Source organism: Thamnophis sirtalis, unplaced genomic scaffold (assembly GCF_051295495.1).
Source record: "Thamnophis sirtalis isolate CommonGarterSnake01/CBP01778 unplaced genomic scaffold, rThaSir2_p1.2 scaffold_3, whole genome shotgun sequence".
In the NCBI taxonomy this organism is placed as follows: Eukaryota; Metazoa; Chordata; class Lepidosauria; order Squamata; family Natricidae; genus Thamnophis; species Thamnophis sirtalis.
Window position 1 is genome coordinate 34815674 of NW_028261383.1, and position 19744 is coordinate 34835417.

The 19744-nt window shown below is 41.7% G+C and overlaps 1 protein-coding gene across 1 annotated transcript in view; it reads right to left on the reverse strand.

Annotated features, from left to right (window-relative positions):
* The window catches only part of GABBR1 (gamma-aminobutyric acid type B receptor subunit 1), a 189700-nt gene that overhangs the window by 14642 nt on the left and 155314 nt on the right, over positions 1 to 19744 (reverse strand). Inside the window, exons 10-17 of the mRNA XM_014054638.2 lie at positions 16339 to 16440; positions 8929 to 8994; positions 8389 to 8580; positions 6730 to 6972; positions 5672 to 5735; positions 4148 to 4225; positions 2430 to 2580; positions 1383 to 1515 (exon numbers count right to left, since the gene is read on the reverse strand). Coding sequence (XP_013910113.2) covers positions 1383 to 1515; positions 2430 to 2580; positions 4148 to 4225; positions 5672 to 5735; positions 6730 to 6972; positions 8389 to 8580; positions 8929 to 8994; positions 16339 to 16440 — 1029 coding nt within the window. The remainder of the gene's footprint in view (positions 1 to 1382; positions 1516 to 2429; positions 2581 to 4147; positions 4226 to 5671; positions 5736 to 6729; positions 6973 to 8388; positions 8581 to 8928; positions 8995 to 16338; positions 16441 to 19744) is intronic.

Genomic DNA, 19744 nt, shown 5'->3' on the forward strand with positions numbered 1-19744 from the left:
AATTATTACTTTAGATATGGAATGAAATTTAAAAGGTCATGTTAAGATGGAAGAAATTAAAACTGTCACTGTTAGGGATAATTTATTTGATAAAAATGAATGTTTTGTCCAGAATGATGTTTTAAGAGCTTCCATATTATTCAAGCAATGGCACAAAAGATATATTTCAATTTGTATGGCAAAGGGAAAAAATACAAGTTAAATATAAACATTATAAGATGTAAAGGACAGAGGAGGATTGGGTTAACCAGTTATGAAATTGTATTTTGCAGTACATTTATGGTATTTTGATTCCATAAAGTTAATGTGGATCTTAAAAGCCATTTTATTAGATGTGTCTTTTTGAGAATATGGAATAGATATAAATCCAGAAAGTGCCCAAAAACACCTCTGAGGATCTCAGCAAAAGAAGCATTTTAAAGAAGAGAAGCAGCAGACAAAGACAAGCAGTTGCCGTACAGGAATTATTGAATTTATCATCAAGGGGAATACAAAATCAAATGAAAAGAGCAATTAATGACAGAAAAATATAGTAGTTAATGGTTTTCCCATTTACGGTTATCAGAAAGCTTTAAAATGGTACAATATCACTATTGATTTATTTATTTACTATATCGTGGATTGGAGGCCTGTGCTTAAAATAAAATGTTTACAACATCCAATATACTATTGCCCACTGTTAAGACAATATGTGGGATGAGATGCAATTACTATGAATTCCCAGTCCAACATTTCTTTTAACATAATTCAGGTTGAGTGAAAGTTGGCTTCCTAACACCATCCCCTCAAAATCTAGCACTGACACAGGAGTTTATACTTTTACTGCATACTAATATGTTTAAATGTTTAGGAACTTCTTAAAAATGCATTTTTTTCACACAAAGTAAGACACTAGTTAAGGGTATTTGTTCAACTTTTTGGGGCACTGATATGATAGTGTCTGTTCTAGTTCGGAACTGTATACATTGGTTTCCATGGTAGCTCTCAGTTCTGAAATGGAATTAGAAGTCTTTAAGAAGAGGTTGGATATCCATTTGTCTGATGTGGTGTAGGGTTTCCTGCCTAAGCAGAGGGTTGGACTAGAAGACCTCTAAGGTCCCAACTCTGTTATTCTACTCTATTCTATTCTAAGTGATGGGGACTTCACTGAAGAAAAATTCTGAAATCTGGTCTTAGGTACATGTATAACTCATGGCTGGTAACTGTGGTTCTCCAGAAACTACAGGATTGTAGCTCCTAGCATCATTTATCATTAGGTAAGTTGGTTAGGTTTGCTGGGAAATGTAGTTCAGTGGCATGTGGGGGCCTCAGATTTCCTACTCTTTGTTTGGTTATTAAACTACCAGAACGTTCACTAAAGCTTTACGGCAGCCATGATGTACCTGGCAAACAAAAGGGAAGAGGTCTTTGCTGATGTGAAGGCCATCCAACCCAAGTGGGAAGACAGCTGCCTGGGCCAGTGCACAGCCAACAGCTGTCATATTGTTGAGATATGGCTGAGAGTTCTGGATGTATCTGTAAAAAAAGAAGGAAACCGTCAAGCAGAATTCCCTGCCAGCAGACCGCAAGTTGAGTATTTGAACAACCAAAAGTACCATGTTAGAGACAACCAAGACAGGGAATATCAAGTCAGAGTAAGATGGCTTCTTAGATACCCATCTCATATGGTACTGAAGGGTACATTCACCCAAAAGAATAAAAAAGATTGAGTATTTGTTTATTTCACTTAAAGCATGCTGAGGCTCCTTCAAGATCCAATTCGACGATTCAAAAGCATCAATTAGAATATTTTTCTAAAAATCAAATGGAATCAACAATGGAGTTTGATTGTTTTAAAACTGGTTACTCAAAATGGATTTTGCCTAGTTCATTCAGCTGAAATACTTTATTCTGATCTTGTAGTAATTGGGAAGCAGAGAGCTGGTGGCTGGAACCCTTTGCATTACACATTCTGGGAGTTGAAATCCCAACATAACTGGAAGTCCAGAGGTGGCATCCAGCCAGTTCTGACAGGTTCTGGAGAACCAGTAGCGAAAATTATGAGAGTGGGGAGGGAATGGGGATTTTGCAGTATCCTTCCCCTGCCACGCCCACAGAACCAGTAGTGTTTTTTTTTTAATCCCACCACTGTGGAAGCCATCAGATTGGGAAACTGATAAGGATTAAAATGTGACAATATCTAAACTGCCGCAGGTTCCTCACACCTGATCTATGCTGACAGGCAATGGTTCCTTCAGTATTTCAGAATCCAGTTCTTGTTCTGGATATATTGGGAATGAACCTTAGGGACTTTGAATGCAAAGTATCTCTTCAACCATAGAATTACAAATTGTCACTTAGCAAAAGAAGCTGGATGGATTAAGTAGAATCTCTTGTCAGGGAGATGAGCGGCATATAAATTTAATAAATAAATAAAAAATATCACCCACCTGACATGCCCATTGTAGATGTTGAAGGCCAAGCAAATGATGGCCAATAGGATACCCACACTTGAGAGCACCGAAACAGAAATGAAGAGCTTCTGGGAAAGATACCGGAAGGTGATGATGACCTTAGTATAATCTGCTGGCGGGACACCACCTGCAATGAGAGATATGGGAAGAAGGAAGGAATTCAAGAGCCTATTCACATCACCGGCTTTTTTACCAGGAAGATCCACAAAGACTAACCACGTGTGGCGATGTTTCCATATGGTAACCTGAGTAGCTTGAAAGATGCCTTGCCTGAGGCTAAGCAGTTCCGCCTGACTCAACCTACGCAAGAAGCACTTCCCAAGATGCATCTCTTGGCAGACACAAAATGCTTGAAGTATGAAATTCACTCAACAATAACTTAAAAATGGTATCTGCTAACTTCATGGTGTAAAAATCAACCCATATGCATACAAGGAAGTGGAAAGCTCTAAAATTTCTCATTCATCTGACCCCATTCCTACCATTTATAGTGTGGGTCCTTTGTCCGTCACTGTGAAGAATACTCCCTTTGCCTTAATTGTACTTGAAATGAATCGTTATCTACTGTAATCTTAGTCTTAGTCTTAGTTTATTTATATGCCGCCCTTTTCCCTGGGGGGACTCAGGGCGGCTTACAACTCGAAGGGGGGGGGGGAAACAAACATTTAACACATAAGACAGTACATCATTAAAAGCACAACATTCATACTATTCGGGTGGGTTACAGTCTTTAACCCCAGGCCTGGATAGCCAGATCTTAAGGGCTGTGCGGAAGGTCTGGAGGGTAGTGAGGGTACGAATCTCCACGGGGAGATCGTTCCATAGGGTCGGAGCTGCCACCTAGAAGGCTCTCCTCCGCGTGATTGCCAGTCGACATTGACTGGCAGATGGAACTCGGAGGAGGCCTTATCTATGGGATCTAATTGATCGGGTGGAGGTGATTGGCAGTAGGCGGTCTCTCAAGTAAGTAAGTCAGTATAGATTCTCCCAGGAGGTCTAAACCTTAGACGAGAACATTTTTATGTGCCTCAAGGAATCACTAGACTGCTAGATTTCATCTTTTCAAATCTAAATCTCTTATTTAGCCCAATTATGCACTGGGAGTTCATTCATATCTGCCTGCCTATTAATTTCCTCACCCTACAATTTCATTATTAGTGATTCTGACTCACTAGTTAAAATCTCTAGAATTTCCTACCCTCATATAAATTGGAAAAAAAACTGAGTTGCATCATTTTTTAAAAAAAATCTTATTTCTTATCTTACTATATAAAAAAATGTCTTATTCTGACTTACTATACTGACTTGTTCTTACTTTCTGTTGAAATGATCACTTGACTGTGTTACAACAGGAGCAAACTTGGAACAACTTCAGGATTTTGTCTCAATTCCTGGCCTCAGAAGAAAACTGTTGGAATGTACAACTTTGTTTTCGATCTTGGAACACTCAAAATCACCAGCTTCAGCTTGAAGCGGTGTTTTAGTATTTACTTATAACCCAAATAGTCAAAACGCCATTGCTCAGAATGATTAAGTTTTTAGGCTGTTGATTTGAGCTCCGAGCGTGGCAATTTAGTTGCATAATTAAGTTTTGGAACAAAGCATTTTATTTTAAGCTCAGAACACTTAAAACATCTTGAGCTCAAAATATTTTTCACACGCCTATTCATAATGGACATCTTTCAGTCTCTTACCAATCCACTTGTCATTGTTATACCAGGAGAGGTTATCCTTGGTGCTGTCATAATAGCCAATCTTCTTATAGACACCATCTGTTGGCAGAGAGAAGATTTCTAGACAATAGAAGAATTGATTTACGGAAGCATAGACTATTGGACCAGTTTTTAAACAGTCAGAATGCTGGAACTGAATCTTAAAAAAAAATAGCAATAGCATAGCAACACCTAATTGCCTTTTTAAAAAAGGAAACATGGTAAAATAAATCCTACACAATTATGCAGAACTGAACATTTCTACATAATTATATATTATTTATTGTGCGGTGCTGATCCTTGTAATGTTGAATAATTACTTGCCCTCAGTGGGATATTATACAGCTTTGTGTAATATGGGCAAAGAGATGGCATGGCTTCCAAGCACAGTGGCATGATTCAAAACCTATGGTATTGTTAAATACAAACATTTGTTTCAGAGCATCATCTTAGCAGTATATTTTTATGAGCTATAATCTCAAAAAACTGTAATGATGAGAACGTAATTGTAATCTTTTGTTGCCCGCAATATCCAGGAGAGCAATAATTTCCTGCAAGGTGCTGACGCACCTGACTTTACAGTTTTGTCACAAAATCTTTGAAACAGGATGTACAGCTGTGCTGCAGCAGAAGTCCATTTTAGGTAGGTGTGTGTGTAATGTGTTTATTTATTTAAAGGGTAGGATTTCCATAGAGTTGTGCAAGCAACAGTGCAGGAATGAAGAACACAGAGAAAAATACATTTCCACATCATTCCGAATAAAGGGGAAAGGTAAACCCCCGGTGATATAAATTATACCTTGGGGTTATCGGCACACACCTAAATTAACAGAAAAGACAGGTTGGGTGGATGGGTGGGTGGGGAGGAGTAGCAAAATGAATCCCGCCAATCAAAACCACTCCTGTAACGGTAACACTGCGTGATTGCCACCCAGTACAGATAGTCCTCAACTTAGACCCACAATTCAGCCCAACATTTCTGTTGCCAAGTGAGACATTTGTCAAGTGAGTTTTATCCCATTTTATGACCTTTCTTGCCACTGTTGTTAAGTGAATCACTGTAGTTGCTCAATTAGTAACACCGTTGTTAAGTGAATCTGGCTTCCCCATTGACTTTGCTTGTCACAAGGTTGCAAAAGGTGATCACATGACCCCCCCCCAAGACACAGCAACCGTCATAAGTACGAACTAGTTGCCAAGGGCCTAAATTTTGATAATGTGACCCTGGGGATGCCGCAATGGACATAACTGTGAAAAACAGTCATAAGTCACTTTTTTCAGTGCTGCTGTAACTTTAAACAGTCACTAAACGAACTGTTGTAAGTTGAGGACTACCTGTAAAAAAATAATCCCCAATGGAAATTACAGCATATCTGCATTGCATTAGAGGGGGAGAGGATAAAAGGGGAGGAATGATGCAGGTGTGATGTTTTGGCAGCTGTTCCATGTGGCATGGAAGTCCATGGGGAAACCCGTAGTGTAGAGCATCCTGGGAACTCTGCTCACCCTGAAGCTGCTCAATGAGGGTCCAGGCCATCCGAGAGCCACTGGCATCAAAGACCACATGTCCCTGGGGGAGTGAAGGAAATCGTATTAACAGAAGGTCCCCATGGTGGCAACCTGGTTTGGGCTGTCTTGCCAATGCTACTTGGGGAAGAGGAGCCCCACATCCCAACAGTAAGAGGAAGAACTATTGTTTCTCTCTGGTGAGAAGGAGTTTCAGAGGAGAAAAGTGGCAGTTGTCCCAGAAAGATGTGAAATTAAGAAGCTGAGTCAACTTGGCTTTAGGTTGTACAGTCCCATTTGAGAAATACTTCTGTCTTGTGTCTGAGTTCCAGAGCAAAGTTTCTGAGAATCTCAGTTTCCAAAAATACGGGACAAGCAGTTCAAGAACTAAGTCTTCATTGTGAAGAAATATTGTACCTGAAAGTGTAAATGTAACCTCAGTGAAAGGTCATAGACAAAGTAGTTTTTGTTCCTTAATTTGGACACCTATCCTTGATCTACTATCTTTCATGACCTTTTCCTTATTACCGCATATGTCCTGTGTTAATAAAAGGTAAAGGTTTTCCCTGTTCAATTGTATCCGACTCTAGGGGGCAGTGCTCATCTCCATTTCTTAGTCAAGGAAGAGAGTGTTGTCTGAAGACACTTCTGTGATCATGTGGCTGGCATGACTATACAGCAAGGGCGCAGAAACACCGTTACCGTCCCACCCAAGTGGTACCTATTTATCTACTTGCATTTTACATACTTTCCAACTGCTAAATTGGAGGATGTGGGGCAAGAATGGGAGCTCACTCCACCACATAGTATTTAGGTCTCAAGTTGCTAATCTTCCGGTCAACAATTCCAACGCCTTAACCACTAGGCCACTGCGCTACCATCCTGTACTAATACTTCTTTGTATATTTCTTTTTTCTTACCATCAGGGTTGCAGGATTTTTTTATCTTACTCAAAAATAATCTCACTTGATGATCCAGACTTGCCTACAGATAGATCCTGAATATTTTGCACACCAGATTCCCTACCTTCAGGAGATCGGTTTCAAGGGATCACTCACCGAGACCCCCTCAAAGGCTGAAGAGTTGAGGGCTCGGTAGATCTCGTCTGTAATAGTCTGGTTGTTGTAATTGAAGTCTTCAAGACGTAACCCTTTCTTTACCAGTTCAGCTGAGGTCTTGTTTAATGCAAGGGCCAGGGCCCAGATGGCATCATAAGCCAATGGGGCTTCCTGGAAACCCCCCGTCTCCTCTGGAGATTTCTCCACGCGCTTTGTCAGTTTCTCAATGAATTCCTCTGATGTCTGGAGGAGACCAAGAAAAACAACATTCTTCCTTGTTGCAGAAATTGATCATTATTGGGATTGTTTTAATAAAGAAAAAAGAAATAGCAAAAAGTAAAATGCAACATTTATAAATAAACAGGATTTACCCAGTTTCCCTGAAAATAAGACTTAATCGGAAAATAAGTTCTAGCATGATTTTTCAGGATGCTCATAATATAAGCCCTACCCCCAAAATAAGCCCCAGTTAAGATTATCAGCCAGGTTTAGTACAATATTTCCCTCACAAATAAGCCCTAACCAGCAAAAGAGGCCCTAATGCATCTTTTGGAGCAAAAATTAATATAAGACCCAGTCTTATTTGAGGAAACACAGTAATACTTCTATAAAATATGTAAAATATTTTAAATTTACAAAGCAGTAAAGTACTATTATTGGGTAATATAACTGCTTTGTGGTTTGGATACTTTTACAAATTTGCCTTTTTACCCAGGTTTTTCTACCTGAATGCATTGTTCCAGTTAGATTTCTTTAAAATTGTTTGCATGATTTAATTCTAGAATATTATTTTTATTGTATTTTGTGTTTTTAATGTTATTTTATTTAATTTTTATTATATACTGCTTTAAGATTATGTTTTAGTATTAATAAATGGGTTACAAACGGATTAAAAACAGAAATCTTGCTGTAAAAAAGTTTGAGAATAATATTTGACTCAGAGATTTATTGTAGTTTGTTTCATAATTGAATGCAAAAGAAAGTAAGGTTTTCTAAAAGGAGAATTAATCTTATTAGAGAAATCAATAACTGTTCAGCTACACAAAAGAAAACTCTAATTTTAACTGAATTAGAAATATTACTTTATACAGTAAATCAGCTCTTTTTAAATGGGAAGGAACCTTTCAAGGAACAATCTTGTTTTCTTTTTAATAAAATCAGGGAGCATCTTTGTGAAAAAAATATTTTTGCTTAGCCGAAATACTATAAAAATCTCCTGCCAACATATATAATTTTGACTAGTGAGCTGCAATAAAAGAAAATATGTAAATATTTTACGTGCTATTGGCTATAACACACGTCTTATACTGCCAATTCATTTGTAGAGTAAATATGTCCAAACTAAGGAATGTAACTCTTAGATTAATTTGCAAGTCTATTTTAAAACTCAAGAGGACTCTGGCAGCCTAAGCTTTTTGAATTACAGTTCCCTTCATCAAATGCACAGGGTAGGAAAATCGATGCAAAGATTTAAATGAAAAAATGAGGTCAGGGGAGAAGAAAGAGAGGGGAAGACCAGAGGCTTATGTCTTTCAATAAAATGTGTTTGCCTGAAAAGTTCCCGTCAGCCGCCTTCTGATTTTGGCTACCACGGACTAACCGGGTTTTCATTTTAGCAAGACGTGGCCGTGTTCCTTGCCTGTTGCGGCTCTTCCTCACCATATTAGAGATGCTGCGGGTGTTTTCTGGGTTCAGCATGACGATCTCCGTGGTGATGTGTCCCTCCACCGCCTCCTTCATCTCTTCCTCTGTGCAATTAATGTTTGCGTCCTTGATGCGGAACCAGTTGTCAGCATACCAGCCAATCAGGAACCAGACATATTTCTTTCCAAACAAACGCTCCTTGTACACCTGCCACCATTCACCAAGGAGGAATAAAAGAAGGTGAACTCGCAAACAGAGGAAGCCACACTTCCTTTGGAGATCATACCATTCCAGTGCAGAAAGGGCCCCACTGAATACATGCAGGTAGGTGGAAGAAAGCAGTGCGAGATCGGCTATGTGCATTAAGCACTGGAAAGTAACAAAGCCGAGCGCATACACAGCAACCTCGGAGCACGAGGCATGGAACAGTTCATCACATTAGTGCCATCCTCCCACCCGCTAATGCTAATTTTCCAGAATCAGAAACAGAATGGAGCTAGGAAAATATTCTATCTCTGCATTCTCTGGTCCGCTCAGAGGACTCCGTGTACCCACCTCACAGAAAACCTTTCGTGCCTCAGTCTCGTAAAACAGCCCAACAATAATGCGAGCGTCCTGGCGCTGGAAAGGGAAAAAATGGAATCAGATAAGCAGAAGACTTTGCTATGGAGACAAGCTTACATATGAATAATGCCGATGGTAGAGAACACAACATTCTTTCATCAAATGTATCTGTATACATAGACACATAATTGTATTTCTGTTTGTACTCAGTACTATACGATTGTTCTGACCCAGGCTTCCCAAGAGCATGAAGCAAACTCCTTGTCCTGACAAAACCCTCTTTTATTAATTGACTGTGAATTCTGCTCACTCACATCCAGCAAAATCTTTCAAGGGAGGATTTAAAGTCACAGATCTTATCTGGCTTGGAGAGCTGCCAGGCCGCAAAACTTGGCAGGGAGTCTCAGAGAATCACAAACCAATTAAGAACTAATTGTCCCCTGCAAACTCCACTCCCCTTTCGCTCCTCTTTTATTTCCTTTGGGAGGCGCCATTCATCGTCTGGCTTTACTCCCAAGTCCACCCCTGTTCTTTAGCTGTTCCCTTTGTCTGGCAACTCTGCACATGCGCACACTGGGAACAGGCTCCAGCTGTTCGTCTGCCTCACTGATGTCTGACTCTGAAGGCAGCTGATAACTGGCATATGGCTCTGGCTCCTTCTGTGCCTCCCACGCAGAGCCCTCATCAGAGCCTTCCCCAGACTCCAGGACTGGCCCTTGTTCCTCCCCAACCTCCTCACTGTCCGAATCTGCTGCCAGTTCCGCGGGCCACTGGCTGGCCACAACACTGACATGCAGCTTGTTTTCAACTTATAACCATTCATTTATCGACTGTGCAAAGTAATGGCATTGCTGAAAAGAGACTTGCAACCAGTCCTTGCACTTATGACCGTCGCAGCATCCCTACGTCACGTGATCGAATGCATGGCAATCAGCATGTACTTATGACAGTGGCATCAGGCGAGAGTCACGTGATCACTGCTTGCAATCTTCCCAGCTGGCAAACAAAGCCAATGGGGGAAGCTGGGCTTAACGATGGCATGATTCACTTATAAACTGCAGTAATTTGCTTAACAACTATGGTAAACAAAAGGTTGTAAAATCAGGCATGACCCACTTGAAAACTGCCTCGCTTAGCAACAAAGCAATTCTAGTTCCAATTGTGGTCGTAAATCAAGAACCACCTGTACTATCCAACATACTTAACGGCAGATCATGCTTCCATTAAGTAGAATGAAATTGTATAAATGCCCTTCCTTACAGCTTTTAGAACGCTGCACGGAAAGATATTCCCCGCTGCCCCTTCCCACAGTTGCAAACTCACCCTTCCAGACCATTAATTTCAAAATCTTAACCAATCCCAAGAATGTAACCTGCGAATCAGCTAATCAAGGACAGAAATATTTTCGTAGGTGTACTGCATGCACATAGGTATGCACCTATACACCAACAACCGCAATTACATCCTGAGCCTCACAACATAAAGCACCATTTTATTTCCTTCATGCACAAGAGAGAGAAAGATCCTATCTACATATGGTATGTGCAACCGCAACAGTAGTTTCGATTTTCTATTAGCCGAAATGGGTAAATTGGAAATCTGTTTTACATTATTTTATTGGGGGACCGTGCTAAGACTTCCAGAAGTCATCATTACTCTCCTTTATTATATTTTTTATTATATTGGTCTACACACAGATACATAGACAGGCAAATTTAAAATTGCAAAATCCCAACAGGTAATAGAACAATTCGTAAAAAGATAATCCAGACCCTGTGGAATCAAGCCACAGGCCAGCCTTCCCCAACTTGGTGTCACTGCCCTTCTGTGCCAGGTCCTAATTACGATAATCATCAGCCACTAGGACCAACAGATTATAATATCTGAAAAGCCCAAGATGGAGGAGGAAGTTGTATAACAGGTCCCTGCCCTGTCTTCCTTTCCTTTCCTTTCCTTTCCTTTCCTTTCCTTTCCTTTCCTTTCCTTTCCTTCTTTCCTTTCCTTTCCTTTCCTTTCCTTTCCTTCTGGATCTCAATCAGCCACTGTACTTAATTTCTTCAAACCTCTTAAAAAGCAGTCACTGTACATTCGAGGCACATATTTCTGACTTAATTATTCATTGCGTGAAGACATTCTTCTTTTTGTCTGTCCTGAACTTACGGTTAATCAGGTGATGTACTCTGTGTCAGAACAGCTTAGCTGGGAATTCTGCATTTTTTGAAGCAGACAAGGCGCTTGGTGAAGCCCGCACCTAGCTTCTTGTTTTCATTCTGGCAGAGCCAGGTCTGACAAATCTGTCATTCTGTGCCATCAATTATTAATGCACACCGCTGAATTGGGCCATTCAATTTTTAGACGTGGGAAGTACCTGTTGCACCTGGTCTCTTCTAGGAATTGGGGAAGAGAAGCGTAGGGCCCAAGTGTTCGGGCATCATTATAGCTTGCAGTAAGTGGGAAGGGGGGAGTTGCTGCAATGACTATAATGCAATGGTCACTAACTGGTGGTCCGTGAGAAAATGTTGGTGGTCCACGGAAAGATTATTCGCATTTTTTTTACATTGCACTAAAACAGAGATTCTCAAACTACGCCCCCTGGAATGGATATGTGTAACGAAAACTTGTGTTGCTGCAGAGGGTCTCCCCCTTCTGGGTCTTTTTGTGTGGGTCAGAAGGGGGCAGAAATTCTGACTTGGGTTTTGCTTCAGCCTCCTGGTTCGGGGCTTTGGGAGAAAGCTGGAGGGAAGTACCGCTGGTGGAGAAGAGCCAGAGGGCCTTGCTCCAATGGAACTGTATCATGGCCTGAAACTGGCTGACCATCTCAGCCCCACTGAGCCTCCAGGCGCCAATACCTGGACTTGCACTCCCGCAAGTCTTCCCTCTGCTTGGAAAGCCTATGCTCATAGTTGTCAGTGAGGTGCTTCTGCTGAGCCTCCTTCTCAGTCAGATCCAATTTGAACTGAGCTGTTTTGCCAACTCGTTCTCGTGGTGGCTGTTTAGCTCCCACAACTGCTTCCTGTTCAGGCCCTAAGGAGCCCAGGTGGGGAGGCAAGGAGTGGCTGGGAGGGAAGGGGCAAGTAGAGCCAGCGAGGCACCCCTCGACATGAGTGACATCAAGTTGGCCACACCCACCCAGTCACATGACCACCTAGCCACACCCACCCAGCCGGTAGGCAGATCGTATTAGTGGTCTGCGGAATTTTAAATTATGAAATTAGTGGTCCCTGAGGTCCAAAAAGTTGGTGACCCTTGCTATAATGCAATGTTTCTCAACCTTGGCAACTTTATGATGTGTGGACTTCAACTCCTTGAATTCCCCAACCACACATTTTAAAGTTGCCAAGCTTGAGAAATGCTGCAAAGAATAGTGAAAGGGAGGCCCTCGGCCTGTCCCAACAAAACTGAGTTCCTTCCATAGGAACAAAGGCAAACGCTTTTCCCGTTAGGAAAGGAGGTGGGTCACAGCCATCTGACTGCTACCAGCTGATGTTCACTGTAACTTTGCTCCGCTTATTAAAAGAATCCACGAAAAGCTTAAGTGCTGCTACTGAGATGGCATTTGGTGCAGGGATGGGTTCCGGCAGTCACTCATGCCGGTTTGCTCATGGGTGCTTTGCGTGTGCGTGTGCCCTTGATGCATGCTGCGCACGCATGTGCAGTGCAATAAAAATTGCTCTGCGCATGTGCAGAAGCAAAAAACAAGATGGCGGAGAACCGGTTCGGGTGTGTGGCAGGCCTGGGTCGCTGCCGGTTCCAGCGACCCAGGCCACCAAACCACTACCGGTTCAGCTGAACCAATCCGAACCGGTAGGAACCCACCACTGATTTGGTGCATTCATTCCAGAGGCTTCACCTCCTTCCTGAGTAGCAACCATCAGAAGGATGAGAGTCTGCCCATCTCTTAGATTGGAGACTGGCAGCTGCCACGAGGACAACAGAATCGCAGTGGTAGCTTTTCTCTCTCTCTCTCTTCCTCGCTCTGTCTCTCTCTCTCTCTCTCAACAGGCGGCTAAACCGGCTGTGATGAATCTGTCCTGTCTGGGAGCCCAGAGCAATTATGATCCGGGGGGGGGGGGGTGTTAAGCTGCACTGCTGGATGCAGGCCAGGGGGGCCTCATTTGGTTTTTTTTTTTCCTGGAAAGGTTAACAGTGGGAAAAGATCATAAAGGGATTTCTCATTTAGAGACAACCCTATACGAGTTCCCTAGGACAATTAAAGCAGATGGAAGAGGAAAAAAAAGGACCATGGCCTCTTGAAGAGCATCCAGATCGCAGGAGGTAATTATCCTGTTCTGTTCTGCCTTGGTCAGGCCGTAGATCCCAGTTTCAAAAGGACATTGATAAATTGGAGCCCGTCCAGAGAAGGTCTGCCAAGGACTGGGAACCACATTGTATGAAGAATAGTTAAAAGACCTAGATAGGTTTACCTTGCAGAAGAGAAAATTTGAGAGGGAGCATGACAGCTGAAGGGCTGTGGTGGGTTTGGACTTATTTTTACTTGCTCCTAAGAGTAGTAGCACAGGTACTCCTCAACCTATGATCAGAATTGAGCCCAAAATTTCTCTCATGCTAAGCGTGACAGTTGTTAAGCGAGTTTCGCCCCATTTTATGACTTTTCTTGCCACAGATGTTAAGTGAATCACTATAGTTACCAAGCTAGTAACACTGCTGTTAAGTGAGTCTGGCCTCCCCATTGACTTTGCTGGTCAGAAGGTCACAAAAGGTGATCACATGAGCCCGGGACGCTGCAATCATCATAAATACATGGTGGTTGCCCAAATGGCTGAATTCTGATCACGTGACCAGGGAGATGCTGCAACGTTTGTTAAGTGTGGAAAATAGTCATAAGTCACTCTTTTCAGTGCTGTGGTAACTTCAAACGGTCACTAAACAAATGGTTGTTAGTGGAGTACTACCTGTAGTGGGATAAAAATTCAAGGAGGTAAATACAGATTACCTATCATCTATCGGTCTCTCTCTGCCTGTCTATCTGTCCGTGCATCCATCCATCCATCCATCCATCCATCCACCCACCCACCCACCCACCCACCCACCCACCTGCCTACCTAGCGTATCTACCTCCCTAGTGTGTGTATCTATCTATCTATCTATCTATCTATCTATCTATCTATCTATCTATCTATCTATCTATCTATCTATCTATCTATCTATCATCTATCTATCTATCTATCTATCATCTATCTATCTCTATCTATCTATCTATCTATCTATCTATCTATCTATCTATCTATCTATCACCTACCTACCTACCTACCTACCTACCTACCTACCTACCTACCGTATTTGTCTATCTGTCTGTCTGTGTCTATCTATCTATCTATCTAGCTATCTATCATCTATCTATCATCTACCTACCCACCCAATATATACATATATATACATATATATACATATATAAAATCTATCATCTTTCTACCATTTAGTGCCTTTGAGTCAGCTTTAACCCTGGTGTGACTGCCTAGGCAAGCCCCTTCAGTTCTCTTGATAATATCCCCGAAGTGATTAGCTCTTGCTTCTTCCTTCTTCCTAGGGCTGAGCAGACAGACAGGCCTAAGCTTCCCTAATTTGCTTTGTGCCTAAGACAGTGCTAGGACTCACCATCACCTGATTTCTAATCTGGTGTCATAAGCAATAAATCAAAATGGCTTTCACATTTCACTAGGAAGAACTTACAGGTAAGTCCTTAACTTGCAACCATTTGTTTAGAGACTGTTCAAAGCTACAACACTACTGAAAAAAGTGATGTAATAATCGTAGCATCTTCAGAATCATGTAATCAACATTTGGGTGCTTGGCAACTGGCACCCAAGTTACGATGGTTGCAGCATCCTTGGGTCATGGAATTGCTGACCTTCCCAGCCATCTTCTGGCAAGCGAAGTCAATGGGGGAAACCTGATGCACTTAACAATTGCAGTGATTCACTTAACAACCAGGGCAAAGAGGTCATAAATTTGGCCACAATTCACTTTAACAACCATCTTCTTAACAACAGAAATTCAGGTTGCAATTCTCGTCATTATTTGAGGACTACCTATATCAACTAATAATGGTTAATCAGTAAACTAGGCTACTGTAGGAAATTGTTTTTCCCGATTGAGGTTTTTAAACAATGATTGGATAATCATCTTTTAGGGATGATTTAGGAATCTTGCAGTGTGCAGAGGGTTGGTTTTGATGACCTCTTAGATCCCCTTTCAAACCTATGATTCCATGACTCATTTAATTCAACATTCCAACACAGCCTTTCTGGATGACGGCCTCTCAAAGAGGCTGTATCAGTTGCACTGCATTCCGTTCAAAAGCTAAATTCCAAAAATCTCAAGATAAGGAGCCCTTGAAAAGGTGATTGGGTTTGTATGAAATTATTTTCACATAATCGCAGCAAACATACTTGCAGCATTGAATTACATCAGTTAAAAAAATATTTGATCCCAGCAAATGTAAGGGACAGGTCGGCAGGTAGCCTATCACCTGCTAACCCATAATAACCCATAATCTCAGTGCCTTTTCCCCTCATCTCTGGTTTTGGCTAATCTAATGAATCTTAGATAGCCTACGCATACATTTCCAAAGCCAACTACAAAGCACTTACACAGGCAAGGAGTCCACAAATCTAGTAACGTGATAGATACACATATACACCGACAGATACAGACATGCACACACAGAAACATGTACACCACCAGTCAACATTAATTCAATGGCACACGCTCAATCATGTACAGTTCATGGAAAAATGGGTTCACTTCTAAAAAAAACAAGGTTACATAATAATACACCAATTTATTCATCAGAATCATTAATCTGTTTAGAATTATCCACCTTTAGGCCTCCATGTTGAGATGTTCCAGGCTAACATGTTTGTAGGAAATTCTTTTGTAAAGGTTTCGTGTGTCCAATGCTGCTTTTCAATTTGCAAGAGAAACGTTTCATGACAACTCTGCCAAAGGCCTATTATTTTGTTGTCAAATTTCACCCATGCGATTATGCAGCTGGCGATTGGGGACGAAGGAGGACAACCTTCCTTAACATACTCTCAGGCTGTTCTGCAAGCTTACTCCTTCTACATATGAAAGGTGACGGGTTGGGGAAGGCTGCATAGCAATAGCAATAGCACTTAGACTTATATACCGCTTCACGGTGCTTTCCAGCCCTCTCTAAGCAGTTTACTGAGTCAGCCTATTGTCCCCAACAATCTGGGTCCTCATTTTAACCACCTCAGAAGGATGGAAGGCTGAGTCAACCTTGAGCCTGGTGAGAATCGATCTGTCAAATTGCAGCTAGCAGTCAACTGAAGTAGCCTGCCCTACTGTGCCACCTTGACGTGGAGGTATTGTGGATCCCAACCTGCCCTCCCTTGACAGTCAGACATATTCTGATACCTTGAGATTCTTGACAGGCACCGTAGGATCAGAGAAGAAGCTCTGGCGGAAAGTGATTTCAATCCCAGCCTCTTTGACTCGCTCCTCCAGATCATCCAAAGTCTGTGGGAATGCAGAAGGAGGTATCATGACCACAAAGATACAAGGACCTGGATAAAGATGTACTTCAGAAACTACATTAAGATAGGGGAATATATATTCTGAGTTTGCACCTCATGCTACTAAACTAATAATAAGCCAACCCCAAACAAAGCACAGTACAGTTCACCTGCTGTGTAAATCCAGTGATTCTGTTTTCCAAGCCACGATTGAAAACCCAGCCCAGCTATCAACTTATTCAATAAAACATGACCATACAAATAGCGCAATGCATAAAGCCATCACACGCAACAGGTTAAAAACCATGAAAGTAGCAATGTCAGTTTTATGCTTATAAAATCTCCAGCCATTGGGATTCTGCTGAAAACAGAACTTTGGAATTTCAGCTTCTATGTTCTCAAAAGATACAAGCCCTTCAGCTGTACAAAAATACCTAGTCAAATCTCGGAGGCAGATTCTTGTTTTGCACTATAGAGCTCCCACCAGGGGTGGGATTGAAAATTTTTAGCAACTAGTTCTCTGCCTGGTTGCTGGGGGGGGGGGGCTGGCAATGGGGATGTGGCCTACTCGACCTCCTGCATCACAGCTGGGGAGCAGGTGTTTTCGCCCTGCCCAGGCTCTGGAGGCTTTCCTCAAGGCTCCGGGAGGGCAAAAATGGCTTCTCATGGGCTCCGGAGGCCAGAAACAGCCATTTCCGGACTTCTGGGAGGTCCGTTCCCACCCCACCCACCCCCGAGCCTGCGGGTCCTGGACTTACCTAGCATGATTGAACGGTGCGTGTGGAGACTCATGGGAAGGGAGGGGCAGGGTGGGCAGGGCCAGCCAGTCCTTCCAACTACCAGTTCAGTGAACTAGATATAAAATTAGCATCTGGTTCGGCCGAACCAGTCCAAACCAGCTGAATACCACCCCTGGCTCCCATTATACAGCTTCTTTTAATTCATGGGGACAAATACAAAATAAGTTGTTTAGCATATTATTATTTCACATACTTTGGCCTCTTTTAACACATCCAGTGTTTTCTAATGTACACAGATCTCTCTTTCTATTCAGGAAAAATCAAATTCTATGTGAAAAGAAACATTTCTTTTTCTATGCCTCTTTCCCCCGTTGAAGCTCTTGGACCCAATGATAAACAGCCCTTTTGTAAGCAAAGGAATACTTTTCCATGAGTAAAGAGAATATTTGCACGACTGGGTGCTACTTCTTCAAAGGAGGAACCAGGGAGGAAGCAAACCACAAACAGGAAGCAAAGTAGAATTAGGGATACAAGGAGAAAAGGTTAAGTGCAACTATCTAAAACTAGCTGGATACTTGTATAGCTGGCATGAACTCAAGAGGACTTAGCATTGTTACTTTCACAATTGTTGAAATCAATGGCCTAAGAGCCGCAATTGGGATTAGGAGCACATTTGTCTCCAGGGTCCAGGAGCTGCTTTTCTTTTAAAATATTTTTTTTCAAAGAAGTGAAAAATATAACATATACTGTGATTCTAATAGTACAGATCTCTCTGTTCCGCTGTGTCCCTGGTATAATAATAACTGTGATAACGATAATACCCAACAATGTGCAAGTATTATGAGACATAGCTTGTATCAGTCCTGGTCTGCATTAATTAGAGCTGCTTTGATCACCCACAGTTTCTTAATTTCTCTGATGATGGACTGAAGATTAATCAAAAATGATGAACAAGTTTGGGCAGGAGGAAGATCGCTTATCTCCGGTGGGTGCTAGTGGCAATATACCACCGTGAGAGATGCAGGGCTTCAGCCCGCTTGCCCGTCATAGCTCATGTAAAAATAATTCTGGGGTTTCACATTTGCATAAATGAGATAGACATTGGAAAACAGCTGGTGAAAATGCTCCTCTTCTTTCTTGGAGCTATTTGTGGGATCCCCCCCCCCTTTCTCTGAAAGAGGAAGCTGTAATTGTTGTTAGGACATCGTTGAGACAAATAGCCCTCAGCTGAGATCTCAGTTGACATTTATTAAAATTCAGTAAGGAGAAAAAAGAAAGGTCCTGAAAATATATTTTCTGCTAGAGAGAGCAGTCTGGAAGCATATTATGAGACTCATTACTTCTTCTCTTGTCATTTCCTCCTTTTTCGCATCCCAACCTCTCCCACTCCCTCTCATCTGTCTAACTTCAGGCTGAAAAACTCAAACGTGGAAGGAGAATTACAGCACCATTCTTGTTATTTCACCATATATGGGCACCTTCATGCCAGCTTTTGATTCCTGGCAACTGCAGGGACTAGAACTTGCAATTTTCTTGGCAAAGGTCATTCCACCCCAGAAGTGGTCTGACCTTCCTTCCTTCCTTCTTCCTATGGTTGAGAGGCAGTACCGACTCCAGGTCATCTGGTCTCAGGCAGGACTAGAACTCACAGTCACCTGGTTTTTAGCCTGATGCTGATCACTACACCAAATTGGCTCTTTATATTACATTATACTATGTAGTCTACTGAATAAATATGGAATTGATTTCACTTCCTACATGGCTAAGAGCATCCTCAATGAAATTTTGCCCAGAAAGCCAGAGACTAAGGAGGGGATAATTTTTGCCACTTTCTCTTCCAACAGGCCACCCCCATGATTCTGGAGAGTCCCCAAATATCCAGAATTTGGATTTTCTGAGACAGAGGGGACTCTGGGTGTTTGTGTGTGTGTAATCCTCAACCAGTCAGTGTTTCTTCTGGTCCAAAGATCACACTTTGGAACAAACTCATTTTTAATAATTCCTATTGTGCACATTTTCAGTATATCTTAGTCCAGACATTTTGAAGGAAACCTTTATTTGGGTTTCTAAGGATATTCAAGCCTGAGATATAGCCAGAAGTTTAAATTGTCCATTTGTGTGTAGGAAAAAGGGATGGTTACTAATATTGCTAATAATCGAAAAGCAGATTAGGATTATGTACAGTAGTAATTACGGAGATGCCATGCAGTAGAGAGGAAGCATTAAACTTCAGATGGGTTTTCCTTCAGAGACAATCAAGGAGAAAGACCTTACTCTTAATTCTGTGCATTCAATTCAGGGAGAGGGTCTTGGTGCTGGGAGAGAGATACACATGACTATTCAATACCCTGCTGAAGTTTAAGACTTGCAATGTTACTTCTGGTAGATAAACTATATTAGCGGTAGTATATGCATTAGGAAACTCAAATCTAATGAAATTAATATATAAGGGGAAGCAATTACCATAGATAATATGAATTAGGCTGCATTTATACAAATGAAGTGTTTTAGTATGTATTCAAGTGGCAAACAGCAATAAGATGAAAGATCAGATGAGATATTGCAAAA